The sequence below is a fragment of the Pan paniscus genome, chromosome 23 (assembly GCF_029289425.2).
Source record: "Pan paniscus chromosome 23, NHGRI_mPanPan1-v2.0_pri, whole genome shotgun sequence".
NCBI lineage: Eukaryota > Metazoa > Chordata > Mammalia > Primates > Hominidae > Pan > Pan paniscus.
Window position 1 is genome coordinate 49606792 of NC_085927.1, and position 23472 is coordinate 49630263.

The following is a 23472-nucleotide window of genomic DNA, read 5'->3' on the forward strand; positions in this document are numbered from 1 at the left end:
GTCTTGAAGTCAGTTTTGTCTGGTATTAATATAGCTACTCCCACTTTATTATGCTGTTTGCACAGTACATATTTTTAATTGTTTTACTTTCAATCAATTTATGTCTTTGTATTTAAAGCACTTCCCTCATAGATAGCATATAGTTGACTCTTGCTTTTCTATCCAATCTAAAGTCTCTTCCTCTTAATTGGAAAGTTTATTCCACTTCCACTTAATGTAATTATTGAAATGCTTGGATTTAGGTCTTCTATTTTGCTATCTGCCTTCTATTTGTCTGTTTTTGTCCCTCCTTTCTTCTTTTGTGTTGATCGAATATATTTTTACTATTCCATATTAATTCCTCAGTAGAACTTTGGCTATACCACTATTCTTTCTACAAGCGTAATTAAATATGCATGCTTAACTTATGAGTTAATCATAGTTAATACTGTACTACTTCATGTAAAATATAGAAATCTTTCAATGGTATAATTCCATGAACTTTCCATTCTTGGTGCTATGTTGCAATATGTATCTACATATGTTTTAAACCGCAAAATACAGTATTATAAGTTTTGCTTTAGTTACATGTACTTTTTAATTAGAAGAAAAAATATGCATAGTATTTTATATTTATCCACATATTTATCATTTCCAGTGCTCATCATTCGTTTCTGTAGATTCAGGTAACTAGCATAATTTCTCATTAGGCTGAAAATAATCCTTCAGTGTTTCTTGTAGTATGGATTCCCCGATGATCAGTTTTTATTCATTTGAATTAAGTCCTGTTTTCATCTTCATTTTTTGGTTCTGCTAGATATAGAATTCTGGGTTAATAGGTTTTGTCATTTAACACTTACAAGATGACTTTTCGTTGTCTCCTGGTATAACACTGCTTATGATGAAAAATCAGGTGTCATTCATATTCTTGGTTCTCTGCATGTAATATGATAATTTTTCTTGCTGCTTTCAAGATTTTGCCTCTGGAATTCAGCTGTCCAACTATGATGTGTCTAGACATAGTGTTTTTTTCTTTAATTCTGTTTGAAATTCATTGGGCATTTTGGATCTGAAACTTTATTTCTTTCACACATTTGGAGAGGTTTGAGCATTATCTCTTCAAATGATTTTTTCTGACCCCTAACCTTTTCCTCACCTTTTGGAACTCCAATTACATCAATGTCAGACTGCTTGACACTGTTTCACAAGACTGAGTCTCTCTGTTTCTTTTTCTTTAATCTTTTTCTTTCCATTTTTCAGATTAGATGATTTCTATTGATCTATTTTCAAATTCACTTGCTCTTTCTTTCATTTTTAATCTTCTGCTAAGCCCTTCCAGTAAAATTTTCATTTCAATTATTTATCTTTCAGCTCCAGAACTGCCATTTAATTCCTTTTTACAGTTATTTGCCTGCCAAGATGCTCCTTTCTGTTCATTAGTTGTGAGTACTTTAAGTTCTTAAATGGATTTGTAATAGCTGCTTTTAGAATTTGTCTGCTAACTGCAACACCTGGGTCATCTAAGGGTCAGTTTCTACTGACTCTTAATATCTTCATTATGACCCATATTTTCCTATTTCTTCAAATGCCTAGTGATTTTTAAAACTTTATACTGGACATTTGGATGATACATTGTAAAGTGTCTGGATTCTGTGATACTCCTCTAAAGAACACTGATTTTTGTTCTGGTTGGAAGATAACTTGCCTGGCCTTTTCAAACTCCAGTAAGCAAAAGCTGGTCTCGTCTCAGTTCTTTTGGCTTCCAGTAGGATTTTCTTTTCTGGTCAGACTCACTGGGGTCCCCCTATACGTATAGTTTAGTGGTCGGTCAAGAATTTGGGAAGAGTTTATACACAAATAATGAGGTTTGCCCCTTCTGAGTCTCCTCTTTTAGGTTTTCATTGATAACTTTCCAGCTTCCCTGCCAGAACCGAACTCTCTCTTTTGACACTCCAGGCTATGAGGACTGAAGAGTACCCTCAGAATCTTAATTTCAGCTACTGTATTTTTCAGCTCTACAATTTTCATTTGATTTTTTTTTTTTTTTGACACAGGATCTCACTGTGTCACCCAGGCTCTCACTGTGTCACCCAGGCTAAAGCGCAGTGGCATGATAATGGCTCCCTGTAGCCTCAATCTCTTGGGCTCAGGTGATCCTCCTGCCTCAGCTTCCAGGGTAGCTAGGACTACAGGCACATGCTACCACATCTGGCTAATATATATATATATTTTTTTGTAGAGATGGGGTCTCCCTATGTTGCCCAGGCTTATCTTGAACTCCTAGCCTCAAAGCAATCTCCCTGCCTTAGCCTCCCAAAGTGCTGGGATTACAGGCACAAGTCACTGTACCAGGTCCATTTGATTTTTAAAATAGATACTAGTATTCTGATGAAATTCTTCATCTTTCCTGTCTTCTTGATCATATTAATATTAATCATAGTTTTAAATTACCTATCTTATACATTCAGAATCTAGATTACTGTGGATCTGTTTCTGTTGTCTACTTTTCTCCTATATTTCTGGCCATTTTTTCATATCCTAGTATGCTTGGTAACTTTTTGTTGAAAGTCAAAATTTTTAATGAAAAATTTTAAGAGCTCTCTGGAAAGGATTGAATTGTCTTCTGGAAGGCAGATGGAATACAAGTCAATCACTTTGCTCTAGGTGAAATAGGTTTTATTAATAGTATTTGTGAGGGCTGCTCAACTTCTCATTTGTCCTTACTCCTAGAGTATAGTCCTGAGGCCTAGGGTGTAGCCTATCCAGGGGTCCCAGTGGAAAGCCTGGAGTGTTTCCCATGGCTCCTCCCATTTGCTATATCCTGAACTCCAACATTTGTTTCCTTGTATCATCAGAATCATCAGAATCTCTGCATAGCTCACTGGCCTCTTAGAAGCTGCTTCCCATTTAGTTTCTTGGCATCTCATCCTGAACGCATGTAGCTTAGCAGTAGGCAAATGTTTCGAAATGACAAAAAGGTTTTAGGATTTCTTCTCTGTGATTCCCTCCCTCTGGAATACAGGCCCTTCAAGTCCCTGACACCTTGAAAGCTCAAACTCCTACCGTGTCTCCCAAGCTCAGTGAGACTGTGGAAAGCCTACGCCTCTGATTTTTCTTCAGCTTCTATTATCTTGCTCTGAGAAATGGCAAATGACTCAAGGTGGGGAAACTAAGGTGACTGAGGGACTCATCTCAATTTCCTTCCCCCTGGGATCTTAACCTATTATGTATTTTCTACTTGGTTGTTTGATGATGACTTCAAACCAGCTTTTAATAATTTCCTAGATTTAATAATTATTTTTGGTAGTAGAATTAGATCAATACTATCTATTATAAGCAGACAAAAAAGTTCTCCTTGTTAACCAGTTTTAGAGGAACTTCTCGCTAAATTTTAAGTGTACTTGGTACACTCACAGCGACCAAAAAGTATTTTCAATGATCTTTTTGTGGTATTCATGAAATAAAAAAACCAAACGTATCAACTTCCCAGGGACAGCCAGGCACATAAGCCATCAGAGCCATCATAACCAGTACTAACAGGTTTCCACATCAGCAGTCTCAGAAGAAAAGTTAATTGGTTGACAAAACTGAGAATCAGTTTTACTACCTTTAGGCTATTCTGTATCAAAAAAGTCTTGAAAGAGCACCAAGGAAAATCTTTTGTTACTCATTGACCTTACTAATACCAATATAAATTTCTTTACCTTCAACATGGTGGCTTCCATTGTTTATATTTATATGTACTTTTGATCTGGGTTTGAGTCTGTTTGAAAGATTCACGTTAAAATCTTTGTATTGGCCAGACACAGTGGATCATGCCTGTGATCCCAGAGCTTTGGGAGGCTGAGGCAGGAGGATCACTTGAGACCAGGAGTTCAAGACCAACCTGGGCAACATAGCAAGACCCCACCTCCACATACACAAAAATAAAATTAGCCAGGAGTGGTGGCATGCACCTGTAGTCGTAGCTACTTGGAAGGCTGAGGGGTGGAAGGATTGCTTGAGCCCAGGAGTCTGAAGCTGCAGTGAGCTATGATTGCATTGATTGCAACAGAACAAGACCCTGTCTCTAATAAAAATAAATAAATTTAAAAAGCTTTATATTTATATGAGTTGGTTAGCACTATTATATGTAAGAACCAATAAAACTACTACTTAGTCTTTGAAAAATTCATAAAAAATTATTATTTTACTAGTAAACTTTAAAGTAGAAAGCATAATTATATAATAGAGGATTTAGTAACTGAGAACCAATAACCTGAAATCTCAACTGGCTTTATCCTTTATTACCCAGTCTAAACAATATTGCAATCTTCTTAATGTTTTTTATATCTTTATAATATATATATAATATAAAAAAGACAAGATCCCCTGCCCCTTTTGTGCAATCAGTACACAGCCCTTTTTAAAGGGGCACACATACACCCGTGTGTATGTGGGGGTGTGTGTATACACCAATACACATAATAACCAATTCTTTTTCATATAATCTCTTAATAAGTAACCTACATGTCTAACAGAAAGCACTTACTTCACGCTAGTTCCTTCTAATTTGGTCTGCACCAAAATTGCTCAGAACTTATATTCAACCAAGGACTCAGAACCCACGGTGATGAATTATCTATTAGCCCTTTAATAAAAGAGGGACTTTCCCAACTAAGAAGTATGTGTATGGCATGTACATTTTAATATCACTGATGAAGAGTGAAAGGAGGGAACCAAAAAAGGAGACAGAAAGCAGAGAAAAGTAAAATAATGCTTCAAAAGAGGTTTTTTGTTTTGGTGTGTGTGTGCGTGTGTGTGTGTGTGTGTGTGTGTGTGTGTGTGTGTGTGTTTGGCAGACTCACCCCGTGTGGTTGTCTTGAGGATTTTATCATCCATCTGAATGCTGGATTGTGCTGGTTTCTGGTAGGCCTTGTTGATTACAATCTCCTTCACTCGGTCAAATATTTTGAATGAGGGAGAGAGACAGAGTGTTTCTACAGAGGCCTGGTTATGGAAAGTAGAATCTGACTTTGATACCCTTAAGTCAGGGCTGATAAACTCCTCTTTACTTGACCAACATGCTGGTAAAATTGTCAATGTTTTAAGACCTTCTGCAGCTGATTGCTTTTCTAAAGGTGTTTCCAAGAGGTTTTCTGTGACAGTATTTGTAAGGATACCATCTGATCTCTTGTCCAAACTCACATCTGTCTGCCCAGAAGGACTATTTTCTGAGAGAGTAGGCACAGCATCTATAAAAGAACAAATAAGAACTATAATCAAAAAATAAAACTGAAAATACTCTATTTCAAATCTGTTACAATTTTAATAAATAGGATTTTTTAATGTCATAACAGAATTCTTTCCTATTTAGCCCTTCTGCTTTCTTACTATGCTTCTATATTCTGCCTATTTAAAGTACACCCAAGCTATAATTGACGCCTTAGTCATTTTGGTAGCTGCCTTCTCCCTCTCTCCTCACTGAAGCACAAAGCAAGGAAAGCTTCAAATAACTTGTCTTTAAATATTTCTCCCTTCACCCACTTATCTGTCGCTGAAACCACCATATTTTTAGTACTTTCCAACTTTCATCTTTTTTACAAGATAAACTAGGGAAAATATGCCACATCATACTGGTCTATCCTTACAGAACCCTCAGCTACAAAAAAAAAAAAAAAAAAAAAGAAAGAAAGAAAGAAAAAGAAAAGCTTTCTTCCCAAAAGTAAAGAATGTCTTCTTCCACACAGTCTCTATATACAAGGCACATTAAAGAAACTCAGTACTTTAGGTAGAAGCTTAATTTTAATAAATGCTTTGTCTATACGGAAGAAAGGAAACAATCTTTCAGAGCTGTTCTGACAATTAGTAAAATGTAAGTTCCACTGGGCTGGAGATCTTTGTCCATTCTAGTGGTTAATATCACCAAAGTACATAAAATAGTCCCTAGAATATAACAAACAATGTTTATTACAAATAGAAAACACTGAAGGAATTGTAAGAAACTGAAACGGAAGGTGGGCCTGATCCAGGAATGTCTATTGAATCTACGCATTATAGACCTGGTCCGAGTTTCTAGATGCAAATTCTTAGGAACACCCTCAGCGCCAGGGCTTGCTCTGTAACAGCTCCATCTGAACCGGGATATGAAAAGAAAGACCGTTATTTTTACGAGGTTGTGTTCATGAAACGAGAAGCGTAATGAGGTAGAAGAGGGCCAAAGGAAGAGGCTATCTTTCGAAGCTCCCAAAAGAGGACACAGAAATTGCGTGATTCACTATCGAGTGATTATACATCACAATGTATGTCATAAAATACTTCAGAATGCACATTTACATGCTATCCTCATCACTTTTGGGCTCTGAGTTATTAAAGAAAAGAAACTTTTCTTTGTCTCTATAAAGCTTCCTTTTCATTTTCATCTGCAGTTGGAGGTTAGCCTTAGCAAAAATACTGCTGGTATGTACCACAGAATTAAGACAGTTCAAGAAACTTACATTACTATCTTCACCAGAAATTCCATTTTTCTTCCATCCTCTCATCTTTTAAAACTCAATTCAAGTATCACTTTCTCTTTAAAGCTTGCCCTGACCCTTTTCTTTCCTCACCCTATCCTATTATTGTCTATCTTCACATGTCCTGTTTGAAGCTCTGTGAGTAATTATAACACTTCATATCTCATTTATCTTGTCCCCTACCTGACAAAAGTCTCCTTGAGGAGACCTTGCAAGGAGTCATCTTCGTGTGTCAGCACCTAACAGTGCCATTCCCAGAGGACAGGTTCAATGAATGCTCATTGGGTGCAAGGGAAACTGAAGCACAAAGATGAAAGAAAAAGTAACGCCTTCATTTTTCTAAACTGAATATAGTTTAACTGCTTAATAATGATTAAAGGAAATAGGTAGATGAAAAGAACCTCTCCTAAAATATTCCTAATTTGCATATGACTGAATTATATTTAGATGATTGAAAGTCTGTTAAAAATACCAAATATAAGCCGGGCGCAGTGCCTGTAGTCCCAGCTACTGGGAGGCTGAGGTGGGAAAATCACTTGAGCCCAGGAGTTTGAGACCAGCCTGGGCAACATTGTGAGACCCCATTTCTATGAAAAACAAAACAAAACAAAACAAAACACCCAAATGAATATATTCCTAGTTGAGTACTAGATTACTAGATTTATGGTATTTCAAAGTGACTTTGCATATCACATTTACATCAAATCATTCATTAAAAGTGAATTTTAGTTAAATATTTTTCCATTGACTTTCATTTTACATGTGAGAAAAACAAGACAAAAATGTTTTGCTCTATATGTAATAAGATCATCTTAAAATTTAGCAATATTAAACTAGGACATTTCAGAATGACCAGAACTTTCTGATGAAAATATTCACAATACTTAATCTAAATCTCAAAATTGAGATGCATAAAGTTGTCTGTATGGCTGCCATTTTAAGGTTTAGTAAAAAAGTTTAAAATGAAACAAATGAACAAATCCTTAAAATTCAATGAAGCAAACCAGACAGAAGTCATTCCATTTCTACCCACCCCCTTTCCCAATAGCCCAGGAAGAATAGGCTGCAATCTTTTGGTTGCTTGGACTTTTGCTAAAGTTGCTAACTTTTTAAATGAATCAAATACTATGACCTAGAAGAAGCCAAATGAAAAATAATGATTTGAAATGGATAGTACATTATTTCAAAGAGAAAAATGTTTACTTATACAGAAAGCTAAAGAGTCTTGAAGATTCTAGAAAGCAAGTTGTACCAGGTTTCTCTTCCATCAGCCTTCATCCACCCCTGCTGTCTATGCAATGCGTCAAATTATTCCTCTCCAATTCAATTACTACTTTATAGTTTATATTTGAAAATCCTTCAAAAATTGCCTCTTGTGTCAGTGAGAAAGTCCAAATTCCTTGGGTTTCAAAGGCCCTTCATTGCTTACTTTCTGTTGCTATTCAACAGGAAACAAACCCTCAGTCAGGCCATTCTCCCTGTCACTTCACACGCCATGAGCATTTACGTCCATTTAGCTTCATTCTCCATGTTAACACAGGGCTCTTGACCATCACCACTGATTCCCCATCCTGGAATACCCTCTTCTTCTCCATCTATTTAAATCCTATTAAACCCTACTATTCCTCAAATAACTACTACTTCTAGAAGCTATTTCCAATCATGTCTACCACTCTATCTTAATCTCTCCCTTCTCTGAGGTAATATTTCTATAAACTCATTTTTCACTTAATTATATGCTATTTAGTGCCTATCACATATCATATTAAGTTCCTGCATTTTGACTTTATAACTGCATCATGCTTTTGCATATAGGAGGTGTCAAATGTTTGTTAAATTTAACTATATCTTAATTTATAAATTATTTAATATCAACTTTATATGTTGATTTTCTGTATAACAATGTATATTGTATTTGACGCCTAAAAATAGGAATGGTCCATCAAGAAATCATTGTTAGTACCCACTGTTTGTACTGAACTGTATTAAATGCAGGAGATATGCACAAGCGGAAGTCACAATTCCTACTGTCGATGAACTAATGCCAATGAACGATGAATTCCTATTGTCAATGAACAAAGTATGGATTATGTATATATAGATAGATACATATACACACACTAACTTGTGTATATGTACATATATACACACACTAACTTGTGTATATGTACATATATACACACACTAACTTGTGTATATGTACATATATACACACACAAACTTGTGTATATGTACACATATACACACAGGTGTATGTACAATAAACACATAAAAATTAATAATATAAGTTACCAGTTCGATTTCACAGTGTCTAGAAAATTGTAGCTTCCCAATAAATGAATGAACATGAATATATTTGCTCAGCAACAATTTGAACATGTTTTAGTTTGGAATACCCAAAAGGCAGACTTGGATGCAAGTAATTTGGCCAGTGATTTAAAGAAGCACAAATGAGGGACCGGGAAAGTTAAAACAAAGAAGGGACAAAAGTCAATAAAGAGTATATTAACAAGCAATTTACTGTTGTGGGAAAATGAGAGCCACTCCTGTTGGGTTGCCTCAGAACTGTCCTCCCAGGGATGAGAAGGTGGAATATTTTTTCAACAACTCTTAACTATCACTGGTTGAGGGTTGACTCTGGGCATTAAATCCCTGCAACTTCCAGGCTACCCTGCACTTAGGATGAACAAGTCTAAGGGCTCTGGAGAAAGCTCCGGGGTGAAGAAGAAGAGAGATACAGGTACTTTCAGTGTAAATGGAACTGGTCACCAAGGCTGCAGTAGTACTCAGAGGAAGGCCAAGAGAGTATGGGGTGGGGCATCAACAGTACCATCTACAAGATATAATCACTCCCCCTCCTTTCTCAAAACCGATTGAAATGACAGAAGTGGAATAAAAAGGCACCAACCAGAGGGGAAATAGAACAGAAGAGACAACAAAAGATAAGAAATGTCAACAAATTTTGTGAAAAGGAAAAGTTTGTGGAGGAGTAGAAGCAGCAAAACCTAAATGCCTGTAGAGGGGAAAGCCAATGTGATGGAAACTGATTCTCACAACATAACTCCAGAAAGTTTTAGGAATTGGGGACTGGGTATCTTAGAGGTCTGAGAACTTTGTGGCTTTGTTTTGGGGACAGCATCTTCATTCAAAGATAGTTGTATCTTGTTAGGTAGACAAAGAGGGTTGTTGTTGTTGCTCGGAAATTTAAATATGTGTAGAACGTGTATGATGCTGAGTAGGCAATGGATGGGCTGTGGCAGCTACTGAGCTGCTGTGTCAGCTTCATACTCACACCCTTCTATACTCTTGCTTTGTGATACTGGAGCTGTGACACCACATACCATGTTCATACTTTGCCAGTTAGCTTTTTGTTAGGTGCTGCCAACAAGAGGTGCTAGAGGGAGATGGGAAGGTTAGAGTAGGAAGAGAGGACTTGCTCCTTCCTGTTTGTCCTCTGCTCCTGACTGCAACACCCTTGCAACACTTCTCCACTCCATCGGTGGAGAAGATAGAAAGAATGCGTTCTTGCCAGTTTCCATTTTTCCAACACTTGTAGAAGCAACCTTATCATACTCTCTTAACATTAGCACCCACCAACCAGCACCCCATCCTAAGAGGCCTGGGTCACCACCCCACAGAGCCCCTTCTTCAAGCTTCTAAATTTGAATAACTCCTCCAGCGTTAGGGCTGGTGACTTATCCCTGCTGTTGCTACCTTGATCATACCATGGGTATATGTATGATAAACACATAAAAATAACTAATAATATAAGTTACCAGTTCGATTTCACAGTGTCTAGAAAATTGTAGCTTCCCAATAAGTGAATGAACATGAATATATTTGCTCAGCAACAATTTGAACATGTTTTAGTTTGGATACCCCAAAAGGCAGACTTGGATGCAAGTAATTTGCCTGTACCCATGATATCCTTGGATGCAAGTAAATCAGCCTGTACCCATGATATCCTGGTACAGGCTGAGTGTCCCATATCTGAATTGCTTGGGACCAGAATTGTTTTAGATTTTGGACTTTTTCAGACTTTGGAATATTTGCATTATACTGCCAGCTGATCATCCCTAATCTGAAAATCCCAAATCTGAAATGCTCCAACTAGCACTTCTTTGAGCATGATGTTTGAGCATCACGTAGTGCTAAACAATTTTTGGATTTTGGAGCATTTTGAATTTTCAGATTAGGTGTGCTTAACCTGTACTCTTTTTTTTTTTGCCCTTTCAGTTTTTAATACTTAATGCTTTTGTATTAAATTCTCTGTATTGTATCATATTTTTGTGATAATGGCAGAGTAGTTTCAAGTGGACCAACTCTTCTGTAGATAACAGCCAGAAAATTAAAAAATGTAAAGAAACCAATAACCTGAAGGCATAGGAGGGGGACCAAAAATAGGCAGAAACTGGAGAGGGAGAAGAGTTAGAAGGCGGAGAACGCTGGGGAAGTTTGCTGTTTTTCCAACTTGCTACCCTGAATCCAGCCAGCTCTACAGTAATTGGCTAAAAGTGGGCTGAAACCACAGTCTTAACTGGCCTGAAGAACCAGAAAACAAGATTCAGAGCTACCACAGCACTGGAAAGGGGAGAAATCTGGTTAAAAAACAAAACAAAACAAAACAAACAAACAAAAACTCAGAGAAAACCATACCTGTTATCATCATAGTCAAATTGCTGATAATCAAACATAAAAATGAAAATCTTGAAAGTACCCAGAGAAAGATGACCCATTCTATATAAGGGAAGAATGAGATGAATGATGACTGACTTCTCATCAGAAACAACAGAGGCTAGAGGATAGCAGAATGACACCATTTTTTTTAATGCTGAAAAAAAACTGTCAATGCAGAATTCTATATCCAGCAACAATATTCTTCAAAATTGAAGGCAAAATCAAAACATTGTAAGATAAACAAAAACTAAGAGAATGAATTGCCCGTAAAACTTTATAACAAGAATTGTTAATGGAAGTACTTCGGGTTGAAGACAAAGTATACCAGATGGAAAGTTGGATCTTTGGGAAGAAATAAAGAGTTCTAGAAATGGAAAATATATAGGAGAATGTAAAAGATTGTTTTTACTCTTAATTTTTTAAAAATAAAATATATGTAACTGTTTAGAAAATGTAACAATATGTGTGGAGTGTTATAACAAATGTAAATATAGTTTAAACGACTACAGCAGCAGTCCCCAAGCTTTTTGGCACCAGGGACTGGTTTTGTGGAAGACAATTTTTCCACAGAACAGGGTGTGGTGGGGATGGTTTGGGGATGAAACTGTTTTACCTCAGATCATGTGGCATTAGATTCTCATAAGGAGTGTGCAACCTAGATCCCTCGCATTGCAGTTCATAATAGGGTGCTCCTATGAGAATCTAATGCCGCTGCTGATCTGACAGGAGGCGGAGCTCAGGTGGCAATGCTAGCCCACTTGCTTCTCACCTCCTGCTGTGCGGCCCAGTTCCTAACAGGTCACAGACTGGTACCAGTCCGTGGCCCAGGGGTTGGGGACCCCTGGACTATAGCATAAATGATGAGATGGTAAATAGGCCTATATGGTTGCAATGGTGACACAATATTAACTCTAAATAGACCGTGAATACCTAAAGGTGTATAATTTAATCCCTTGGTATAACTACCAAGTCTAATAGGTAAAGTGGAATTCTAAAAATTATTGACTTAACTCAAAAGAAGAAAGGTAGGTAGGAACAGAGGAACCAAACACCGACAAAACAAGGAGAAAGTAATAGAAAAATAGTAGTTGTAAAGCCAACCATTTCAATAACCACAGTAAATGCAATTAACAGGCACAAATTTTCAGACTGGATAAAAAAGATCTAATTATATGCTGTATACAAGAGACACCCTATAAAAACAAAATTGCAAATGGGTTGAAAGTAAATGCTTTATAAAGATATACCATGGAACGATAAGTATAAGAAAGCTGAGTGGCTATAATAATATCAGATAAAATACACTTTGAGACCATGGTATTAGTAGAGATAAAAAGGGATATTTCATAATGACAAAAGGGCCAATCATCTGGAAGACACAAACATAAATGTATATATGCCTAAGAACAGTGCTTTCAAATACATGAAGCAAAATCTGACGGAATTAAAGAACTAGCTAGGCGCAGTGGCTTATGCCTGTAATCCCAGCATTTTGGGAGGCCAAAGCAGGTGGATCTCTTGAGCCCAGGAATTTGAGAACAGCCTGGGCAACATAGTGAGACCTCATCTCAAAAAAAAAAAAAGAACTTCGAGAATTAAAGAACTGGCCAAATCCAACTAAGTCATATTTAGAGAGTTTAACATCCTTTGCTCAGTGATTGATAAAACAAGTAGACAAAATATCAGCGGGGATCTAGAAGACTTAACATCAACCACCTTGACCTAACAGACATTTATAAAGCTCCTATGGCAGAAAACACATTTTCTTTGCAAGCGTGCAGGTACACATGGTCTATTCACTGAGATGGTCCATGTGCTGGACCATAAACCAAGTCTCAATAAGCTTTAAAAGCCCAAAGCCTTCTATTAGGTTCTCTGGACACAATGGAATTGAATGTAGAAATAACAATGTACTTAGAAGAAACTCCTAAATATTTGGAAATTTAGAAAACATACTTCAAATACCCATGGGTCAAAAAAGAAATTTATACATTTTAAGCATGTACAGTTTATTGAATGGTAATTATACCTCAATAAAGCTGCTAACCTCATAGCTGGTGTATTTTTTGGTCTCCTGACCAGATTCTGACAGATATAATGCTTTAGGAAAATTATTGCTGTATCTTTAGTTGCAATTCTCTGGGGTTGGGAGATAATAGAAATAAGAAAACCAGGAGACCAATGAAATAATTCAGATTGTAAGGTTAATTTAATACCAAAACAAGTACTAAGCAACTACAAATTTAGGCATTGCTTTAGGTTTAGATGTATAAAGATGTGTAAGAGATTCAAACAAATGATGTCTGAACCAAGCTAAAAGCATGAGAAAAAAGTCAAGAAGGACACAAAAATGTCCAAGTAAAGGGAACAATTTCAGCAAAGAAATGAAGGCTGTACACAATGTGCTGTGTGGTAGTGGCAGGGCAGGTACAAAGCATTCAGCGTTACGAGTGCACAGTGCACACAGAGAGCAGAGGAGCTCAATCTAGAGACATAGACAGAACCAGGGCTGGCAGACGTCTTGACAGACAGGTTTGATGAGAAAGAATGAAACTGAAATCTTAAGACCATTTCTTTGAAACTCATTCCTCTTCAGATGCCTCCAACGAACTTTGCTGGCTCTCCTCCTATCTGTCTAGGCAATCTTGTCAACATTCTTCCTGGCCCCGTTTCCTGTGAAATGTAAACAGTCTGTCCTTGACTTTCCTCTTCTGCCTTTACAATCTCCCAGGGTGATGTCATCTATTATTATACTTACACTAGATCTAGATGGTCACCTGTGGGCAAGTAATTCACACATATTAATCCTGAACCCTGACCTCTGCTGATTTTTAGCCCTAAATATCTACCTATTTCTGTGTTCAGGGAGGTCTTATCATCCTCCAGCCTCCTCATCCTTGGGTGTTTGCTTTACCTCTGTTAATATGACCATCAGCTTCCCAGTCACTCGGGTTATTTTGGAACTATGGTTGTTACCACAACTTCTAAGAGGTCTCTCCAGCTTACCCCCTCAGTCCACTCTACACGGCCCAGCCAGAGTGACCTTTCTAAAATGAAAGTCAGATGTTATTTCTCCCCAATACTTCTTCAAATTATTTAACATGGTTTACAAGGCTCTGCATAAATTAGTCCCCATTTACCTCTCTTGCCTCATCTTGTGCTACTATTCTAAAGCTGTATGATCCAGCTATACTTCTTTCAGTCTTCAAATTCTATGCTCCCTCTCAGCACTAAGCCTTCACCCGTGCTGATATTTTTGTCTGAAATGTTCCTCGTCTCTTTATATCGAACTGATTTTCAGCTTCCAGATTCACGTCCCTTAAAAAAACATACATTTCCATGCCTCTGTGTTTTTGCTCATGCTGTTCCCTCAGCCTAGAATATCCTCTTCCTCACCCTTCTTCTCCATCAAAAATGGTTTCATTCTTCAAGGTCTCATTCAAACACAACCTCCTTAGTGAAATATTTTATCCTTCACGTTAAAATGAATCCATTTTCTCTGCTATTACATAGTACAATGTGAATACTCACGTTTTTCATTGATTTCATTATTTCAAATATTATTCATTCATTTGACAAATACTAAGTACAAGGATGTCTTAGACACTATTATAAGCTCTGGAAATACAGGAGTAAACAAATTTATTATTTATAACTTCTTATACGTTTATAGAACTGTCACCTATAGGGTACTGCAAACCCCTCAGGTCACAGATCCTGTTCAACCCATAGGCAACTAGCAGAGTATACCTGTATTCACTTGATAAGTGTGTGTTCAATGAATCATAAGCTGGATGATTTGGTCATTAAAAGACTCAACTGTAGAGAAAGGAGAGGTCTTTATTTAGTCCCTTTGTTCCCAGAGATCAAGTGACTTGCTCGGGATCACGCAATGATTAAAGAGCAGAACTAGAACTAGAATCCCAGATTCCCAAATCCCAAATCAGTGTTATTTACTAGGGGAATAAAAGAAGGAACAAAAAAGTATGGGAGAATCAGCTGCACCAGGTTTTTCTTTACTAGCACTTCTAACAGCTTGATGTGTACATGTTCATAACCGTAAAGAGACTCGATTTCCCCTCGGGCTCACTCCATTTGTCCCTGGTGCTACTCCCGGAGGTGCAGGACCGTGGGAATGGGAATGGAGTTGAGTCAGCACACAGCTGGCCTCTGTATCTGTGCTGCTTGCCTTCTCCCAGGAAGACGGCTTTGGGTAGATGCTTTCTTGAATAGATATAATGCAGCATTTGTGGAAACTTTTCTGAAGTCCACAAGAACTTGAGGAGATTTGATGGAGAACTGCAATGAATACTGTCTTTTTTTCTTTTTAAGGGGTTGGGGGCAGGTTCTCATTCTGTCACCCAGGCTGGACTGCAGTGGTGTGATCATGGCTTACTGCAGCCTGGCCTGCCCAGGCTCCCACCTCAGCCTCCCAAGTAGCTGAGGACCATAGGCACATGCCACCACATCTGGTTAATTTTTTTTTTTAATTAGTTGTAGAGACGAGCTCTTGCTATGTTGCCCAGGTAGTCTCGAACTCCTGGGTTCAAGTGATCTACCTGCCTCAGCCTTCAAAAGCGTTGGGATTACTGGCATGAGCCACCACACCCAGCTGAATACTGTCTTTGTATGTTTGAACACAAACATGTAAATGTATACTCTGTAAACACTAAACTGATTGTTTCATGAGGACTTTCCAACCTTTGCTGGGAGAGAATTTCTCTGAATTCCACTGAAAAGGCAGAGAGGGGTACAGGTGAATTAATGTAGTTGGCTTGCTTTATCTGCCTTCTCATTTTCTTTCCATTTGAACCTGAATGTCAAAGAGCTTTGTTCTCGAGGATCTATCCAGCTGACTCCTAGACAGGAAGCCCAGTATTGAATTATGAGACTATACCCAGTATTCTTTATCATACAGTGCTTTTATACCTGCCAATATAATTGACTGATGCAAAATGGGACTTTGACACATGAGTCTCATTAAAGCTGGCTTGATTATTCTTGACAGTTATCTTTTAGGTATCCTTTAGTTTGTTCCCTATGTAAGACATCAGGCTGCAAATTTAAATACAGACTATCATGAAAATGACTGAAGTAGGAAAAACAACAAAAACACCTCCATGCTTTGAGCCTAAGGACAAAAGAGAATAGCTAAGCTGCTAAAGTAACTAAGAATACTTTTGCCAGTTTGCAGATGACGATGAAATCTGTTGAAAGAGAACTTCAGATTTGCTACTGAGTTAAGAGATTTTGCCTGCAGATAGGAACATTCCACCCTGCTACCTCTTTTTCATTTTGCAATAATACCATTGCATTGTTTCAGGTGTTACAATCATTGTATATTATTTTGTATTCATTATTGTGAATCTTAGTAGTGGGGTTATATTCCAACAGAGTTATTACTATGATCTTGCCCTTGTTCTGATACATAGTATCCAATTACAGCTACAAAGCAGAGAGCTGGCAAGCAGGACAAAAGATGGATGCCAAAATATGTCTTTCTGTAGTTTAAAAATGTGTAACTGAAGGAGCTTCTACTTTAGTAATTAAGTCAATCAGAGGAAATAGGATCTGAAGGTAATAATAAGACCATTTTGCTAAGAGGCCACAGTTATAAATTAATATAGAGGGGTGACTTAAATTGCTTATTAAATGTATTGGTTTAAAAGACAAGCAACCAAGTTAAAATGAATATTGAATGTGCAACTTAAATAACATGCTTGACATGAAAATTTTAATATATTTTTTCTTACAGTACATGCATAAAACCTAAATAATCATAACAAGTTAGAATAGCTATAATCTCCCTATGATTGTGTGTGTGTGTGTGTGTGTGTGTGTACACAGTTGTAGGTCCTGAGAGTTTTATCATATATCATGACATATAATTGTAGTGTATATTATACTCAAGTATTAAAATAAGAAAACATAGTTTTAAAACACAGTGATGAAATATGGCAAGCACCATTTACTACCACTTCAATATAAACTTGAAATAATGGCTTAATTTCTCATGGACAAATACAGATCTGGACACATGTAAAGGTGCTTTTTTTCATGTAACTTGCTTCTTCTATAAAGGTGCTTTTTAAAAAAATAAGTGGGTCAGCTAAAGACTTTCCTGCCATTAAAATGGATTATAATGAATGGATTATAAAACAGGTAGAGGGTGCTCATTGTTAAATTTTATACCATAGTTAAGGTTCCACCAATTATAAAAACCATAATTTCCCTCAATAGATTATAGTTATAAAAATGAAAGCTGAAAATGTCTTTGTGAAGCTGGCGATCTTTATCTATTGCAACGTTTCCTGTCTTTCCGCTAGTGAGAGTTTCAACGGAGCCTGGTCTCTGGTATGTGGATGGTCTCCCTGCTTTATAAAGCATGCCAGGCTGAACAAGATGAGCAGGTGCCTGAGGGCACAAGAGTATGTGGCCATCAGGCAATGACAATAAAACCCTACAGGTGATTATAGAAGACTGAAAATGTAAGCTAAATTGGGTCAGAGGTTTAATTCTGACGTGAATTAAATATATGGAATGCTTGAAAGGTGCCTGGCACACAGCAAACTCTATTTAGTCATGGTTATTGGTATCATGAAACAGTCTGAAGAAGTGGGATTACAGGGAGTTCCTGCCATGGCCCTGACTGGAAGTGGATGGGAATGTCAACAAACCAGGTGCTCTCCCTTCCCCGTAGATACTCCTGTATTTATGATCTGCAAGCATGATGCATTCTCTTGAACCTGCCAATTCTAGGAAGGGGGGTATTTGAGATCAAGAGAACTGGTATACTATGTAAATATGACAGTGATATGAAGAACTATAACTCTCAGACATATGCCCTATTAGATATACAGACCACTAATACACTTTTAAACTTCGACACAGAGTAAAAATCACGTCTAAGTCTGCAACACTGAAACAAGCCTTTAAATATCATTTCGATCATAAATTCAGATAAAGTATTATTTCTTGTGAAACATAAATGTTCTATTATTCAAAATAAGCAAAAAAGACACCTATTAAAACTTTAAATATTACAGTATACCAGAGAACATGCCCCTTTGGAAACACCTTACTGAATACCTAAGATGGCAAATACCATTTCTCTTCTTCCAGACAGAGGCAGTTGTATGGTCCTTGTTCTTACAGCTCTTTCCTTATATTTTTATAATATGACTTACAGGACTATACTATAATTTATCTACTAATGTTTCTCTTGCTTTTTTTATTCCCATGCCTTACACATATTTTCATTCATGCAACAAATATTTTTGAGGACAGACCATGTACTACAAACGTGCCCAAGAATACAAAAGCCAGAATCATTAGGCCAGTGAAGCCTTTAAACTTTAAAATTATTAAGCACAGAAGATAAAATAACTACAGATATACTTAATGTGGTTAGAGAAATAAAGTATTTCTGAAAGATGTGCAAGGTATAAGAGATTATAAAAACAGGCCAGGTGTGGTGGCTTATGCCTGTAATCCTAACACTTTGGGAGGCTGAGGCAGGTGGATCATGAGGTCAGGAGTTCGAGACCAGCCTGGCCAACATGGTGAAACCCCATCTCTACTAAAAACACAAAAATTGGCCGGGCATGGTGGTGAGTGCCTGTAATCCCAGCTACTTGGGAGGCTGAGGCAGGAGAACTGCTTGAACCCGGGAGGCGAAGGTTGCAGTGAACCAGGAGGTGGAGGTTGCAGTGAGCCAAGATCACGCCACTGCACTCTAGCCTGGGTGACAGAGCAAGACTCTGTCTCAAAAATAAACCAAAACCAAAACCAAAACCAAAAAACAAAACCAAGCAGATTTAACAAAGATCCAAATAGAACTTCTAAAAATGAAAAATAACAACTGAAATTTTAAAATAAATTGGTGAACAAGAGCTGGGAGAATTCACTACCACCAGACCTGTCTTACAAGAAATGCTAAAGGGAGTTATTTAGTCTGAAAGAAAAAAGACAGTAACATGAAAGAAAAAAAAAAGAAATTTGAAGGTATAAAACTCACTGGCAAAATTAAGTACATGGACAAGCCAGAATACTCTAATACTGTAACTGTGTTGTGAAATCCACTTCTAACTCTAGTATGAATCCCCAAAGACAAATCTATCAAAGACAATAATAGCTATTGCCATCTGCTAAGAGATGGGTAATATAAAATATGTAAATTGACACATACAAAAGTCAAAATGTGGAGGGGATAAAGTGTAGAAAGTTTTTTTTCATTTTTTCTTTGTTTCTATTATTTTCTTTGTGATCTAAAATAAGTTGTCATCTCTTTAAAATAACTTGTTATATCTATAAGATGGGTTTATTTTGGTAAGCCTTGTGGTAACTGCAAGGCAAAAACCTATAATAGATTCACTTAAAATGAAAAGCAATGAATTAATACATACTACCAGAGAAAATCACTTAACCGCAAAAGAAGATAGAAGTTACAAAAGAAGATAGAAGTTACAAAAGAACCAGAAAGCAAGCAACAAAATAGAAGTACTAACTCCTTACTTAACAATAATAATACTGTGGGGGCTGTGTGTGGTGGCTCATGCCTGTAACTCCAGGACTTTGGGAGGCCAAGGCAGGTGGATCACTTGAGGTCAGGAGTTCGAGACCAGCCTGGCCAACATAGTGAAACCTTGTCTCTACTAAAAATACAAAAAAAATTAGCTGGGTGTCATGGCATGCGCCTGTAGTCCCAGCTACCCAGGAGGCTGAGCCAGGAGAATCACTTGAACCTAGGAGGCAGAGGCTGCAGTCAGCCAAGATCACACCACTGCACTCCAGCCTGGGTGACAGAGTAAGACTAGTCTCAAAAAAAAAAAAAAAATACTGTGGACTCAATTCTCCAATTAAAAGGCATAGAATAGCTGAATGGATAAAGAAATAAACCCAACTATATGTTGCCTATAAGAAACCTACTTCACCTATAAAGACACATATAGACCAAAAGTGAAGGGGTAGAAAAAGATACTCCATGTAACTGGAAACCAAAAAAGAGTGGGAGTAGTTATACTTATATCAGATAAAACAGACTACAAACCAAAGTCTGAAAAAGAGACAAAGACAGTCACTATATAATGATCAAAGGGGTCAATTCAGCAAGAGGATATAACAATTATAACACTGAAGCTCCCAAGTATAAAAACAAATATTAGGCCGGGCACGGTGGCTTGCGCCTGTAATCCCAGCACTTTGGGAGGCCAGGGCAGGCACATCATGAGGTCAGGAGATTGAGACCATGCTGGCTAACACAGTGAAACCCCGTCTCTACTAAAAATACAAAAAAATTAGCCAGGCATGGTGGTGGGCCCCCGTAGTCCCAGCTACTCGGGAGGCTGAGGCAGGAGAATGGTGTGAACCCAGGAGGCGGAGCTTGCAGTGAGCCGAGATTGCGCCACTGCACTCCAGCCTGGGCGACAGAGCGAGACTCCATCTCAAAAAAAAAAAAAAAAAAAAAAAGCAAACATTAGTAGATCTAAAAGGATCAACAGATTGCAACACAAATAATATTAGAGGACTTTAATACCCTATTCTCAGTAATGGACAGATCATCCAGACAGAAAATCAACAAAGAAACATCAGAGTTAAACTACACCCTAGACCTAACAGGCCTAACTGACATTTATGAAACATTTTACCCAACTGCTCCAGAACATAAGCTCTTTTCTTCAGCACATGGGCCGTTGTCCAGAACAAACCATATCTTAGTCCACAAAATGAGTCTTAACCAATTCAAAAAAGTAGAACTAATATAAAGTATCTTTTTGGACCACAATGGACTGCAACTAGAAATCAATAACAAAAGGAACCTTGGAAAGTTCACAAACACATGGAAATTAAACGACATGCTCCGGAACAACCAATGGGTCAATGAAAGAAATTAAGAAGGAAATTTAAAAATTTCTTGAAACAAATGAAAATGGAAATACAACATATGAAAATCTATGGGATATAGCAAAAACAGTGCTAAGAAGGAAGTCTATAGCAATAAATGCCTACATCAAAAAAGTAGGAAGACTTCAAATAACCTAACAAGGCACCTCAAGGAACTAGAGAAGCAGGAATAAACCCAAACCCAAAATTAGTAGGAGGAAAAAATAATAAAGATCAGAGAGAACTAAACAAATGAGAGACTAAAAAAGCAATACAAAGGATCGATAAAACAAAAAGTTGGTTTTTTGAAAAGATAAAAAAAAATTGACAAACTTTTGGTTAAACTAAGAAAAGAAAATGAGAGATGACCCAAATAACATCAGAAACAAACAAAAAATAGACATAACAACAGAGACTACAGAAATACAAAGAATCATTAGAGACTATTATGAACAACAATATGCCAACAAATTGCAAAACCCAGAAGAAATGGATAAATTCCTGGACATATACAACCTACCAAAATTGAACCATGAAGAAACAGAAAATCTCAATAAGCCAATAACAAGTAACAAGATTGGCCGGGCATGGTGGATGATGCCTGTAATCCCAGCACTTTGAGAGGCTGAAGTGGGAGGATCACTTGAGGCCAGGAGTTCAAGACTAGTCTGGCCAACATGGCGAAACCCCATCTCAACTAAAAATACAAAAATTATCTGGGCATGGTGGTGCATGCCTGTAACCCCAGCTACCCGGGAGGCTGAGGCACAAGAATCGCTTAAACCTGGGAGGTAAAAGTTGCAATGGGCTGAGATTGTGCCACAGCACTCCAGCCTGGGCAACAGAGAGAGACTCTGTCTCAAAAAAAGAACCAGTAACAAGATCAAAGCCGCAATAAAAATTCTCCCATCAAAGAAAAGCCCAAGACCTGATGGCTTCACTGCTGAGTTCCACCATAAAAAAGAACTAATAGCAACTCTACTCAAACTCTTCAAAAAAAACTGAAGAGGAGAGAATACTTCCAAATTCATTCTATGAAGCCAGCAGTACCCTGATACCAAAACCAGACAAGGACACAACAAAAAAGAAAACTACAGGCAAATATCACTAATGAATATAGATACAAAAATTCTTAACAAAATACTAATAAACCCAATTCAGCAACACGTTAAATAGATCATTCGCCATGATAAGTGAGGTTCATCTCAATGATGTAAGGATGATTCAATATAAACAAATCAATAAACATGATGCATCACATCAACAGAATGAAGAACAAAAACCATATGATTATTTCAATCAATAAATGCAGAAAAAGTATTCAATAACATTTAACATCCCTGGAACATACCTCAACATAATAAAGGCCATATATAAGAAACCCACAGCTAACATTGTACTGAACAGGGAAAAATTGAAGGCCTTACCTTTAAGATCTGGAACAAGATAAGAATGCCTGCTTTCACCACTTATATTCAATATAGTATTGGAAGTCCTGGCCAGAGCAGTTAGGTAACAGAAGAAATAAAGGGCATCCAAATTGGAAAGAAAGAAGTAAAATTAGCCTTGTTTGCAGATGACATGCTCTTATACTTAGAAAAACCCAAATATTCCACAAAAAATTGTTAGAACTTATTAACAAATTTAGTAAAGCTGGAGGATGTAAAATCAACATACAAAATTCAGTAGCACTTATATATGCTAACAATGCACAATCTGAAAAAGAAATCATAAAAGCAATCCCATTTACAATAGCTACAAGAAATATAGCATACCTAGGAATAAATTTAACCAAAAAAGTGAAAGATTTATACAAGAAAAACCACAAAACACTGATTAAAGAAATTGAAGAGGACCTAAAAAATTGGAAAGATTTTCAATGCTCAATGACAATAGTACCAAAAGCAATTTAGGATTCAATGCAATCCCTATCAAAATATCAATGACATTCTTCAGAGAAGTAGAAAAAACAATCCTAAAATTTATATGGAATCACAAGAGACACTGAATAGCCAAAGAAGTCCTGAGAAAAAAAGAATAAAGCTAAAGGCATCACACTACCTCACTTTAAAATTTACTACAAAACTAGAGTAACCAAATCAGCGTGAATAAAAAAACAGATGCACAGACCAATGGAACAGAATAGAGAACCCAGATATAAATCCACATATTTACAGCCAACTCATCTTTGGCTGTAAAAGGTGCCAAGAACACACAATGAAAAAAAGACAGTCTCTCCAATAAGTGGTGCTGGGAAAACTGGATAACTATAGGAAAAGAATGAAATTAGATCCCTATCTCTCGCTATACACAAAAACCAAATGAAAATGGATTAAAGACTTAAGCCTAAGACTTGACACTATGAAACTACTGAAGAAAACATTGGGGAAACACTCTAGGACATGGGCCTGGGCAAAGATTTTTTGTGTTAAGACCACAA

The 23472-nt window shown here is 37.2% G+C and overlaps 1 protein-coding gene across 17 annotated transcripts in view; it reads right to left on the reverse strand.

Moving 5' to 3' along the window:
- ENTHD1 (ENTH domain containing 1) overlaps positions 1 to 23472 on the reverse strand; it is a 151100-nt gene that overhangs the window by 17406 nt on the left and 110222 nt on the right. For 9 of the 17 annotated variants that reach the window (XM_003821621.5, XM_055106061.2, XM_055106064.2 and 6 more), the window contains one exon: positions 4827 to 5213. In XM_003821621.5, coding sequence (XP_003821669.2) covers positions 4827 to 5213 — 387 coding nt within the window. The remainder of the gene's footprint in view (positions 1 to 4826; positions 5214 to 23472) is intronic. The other 8 variants (XM_055106070.2, XM_055106067.2, XM_055106075.2 and 5 more) reach the window with 1 other exon arrangement.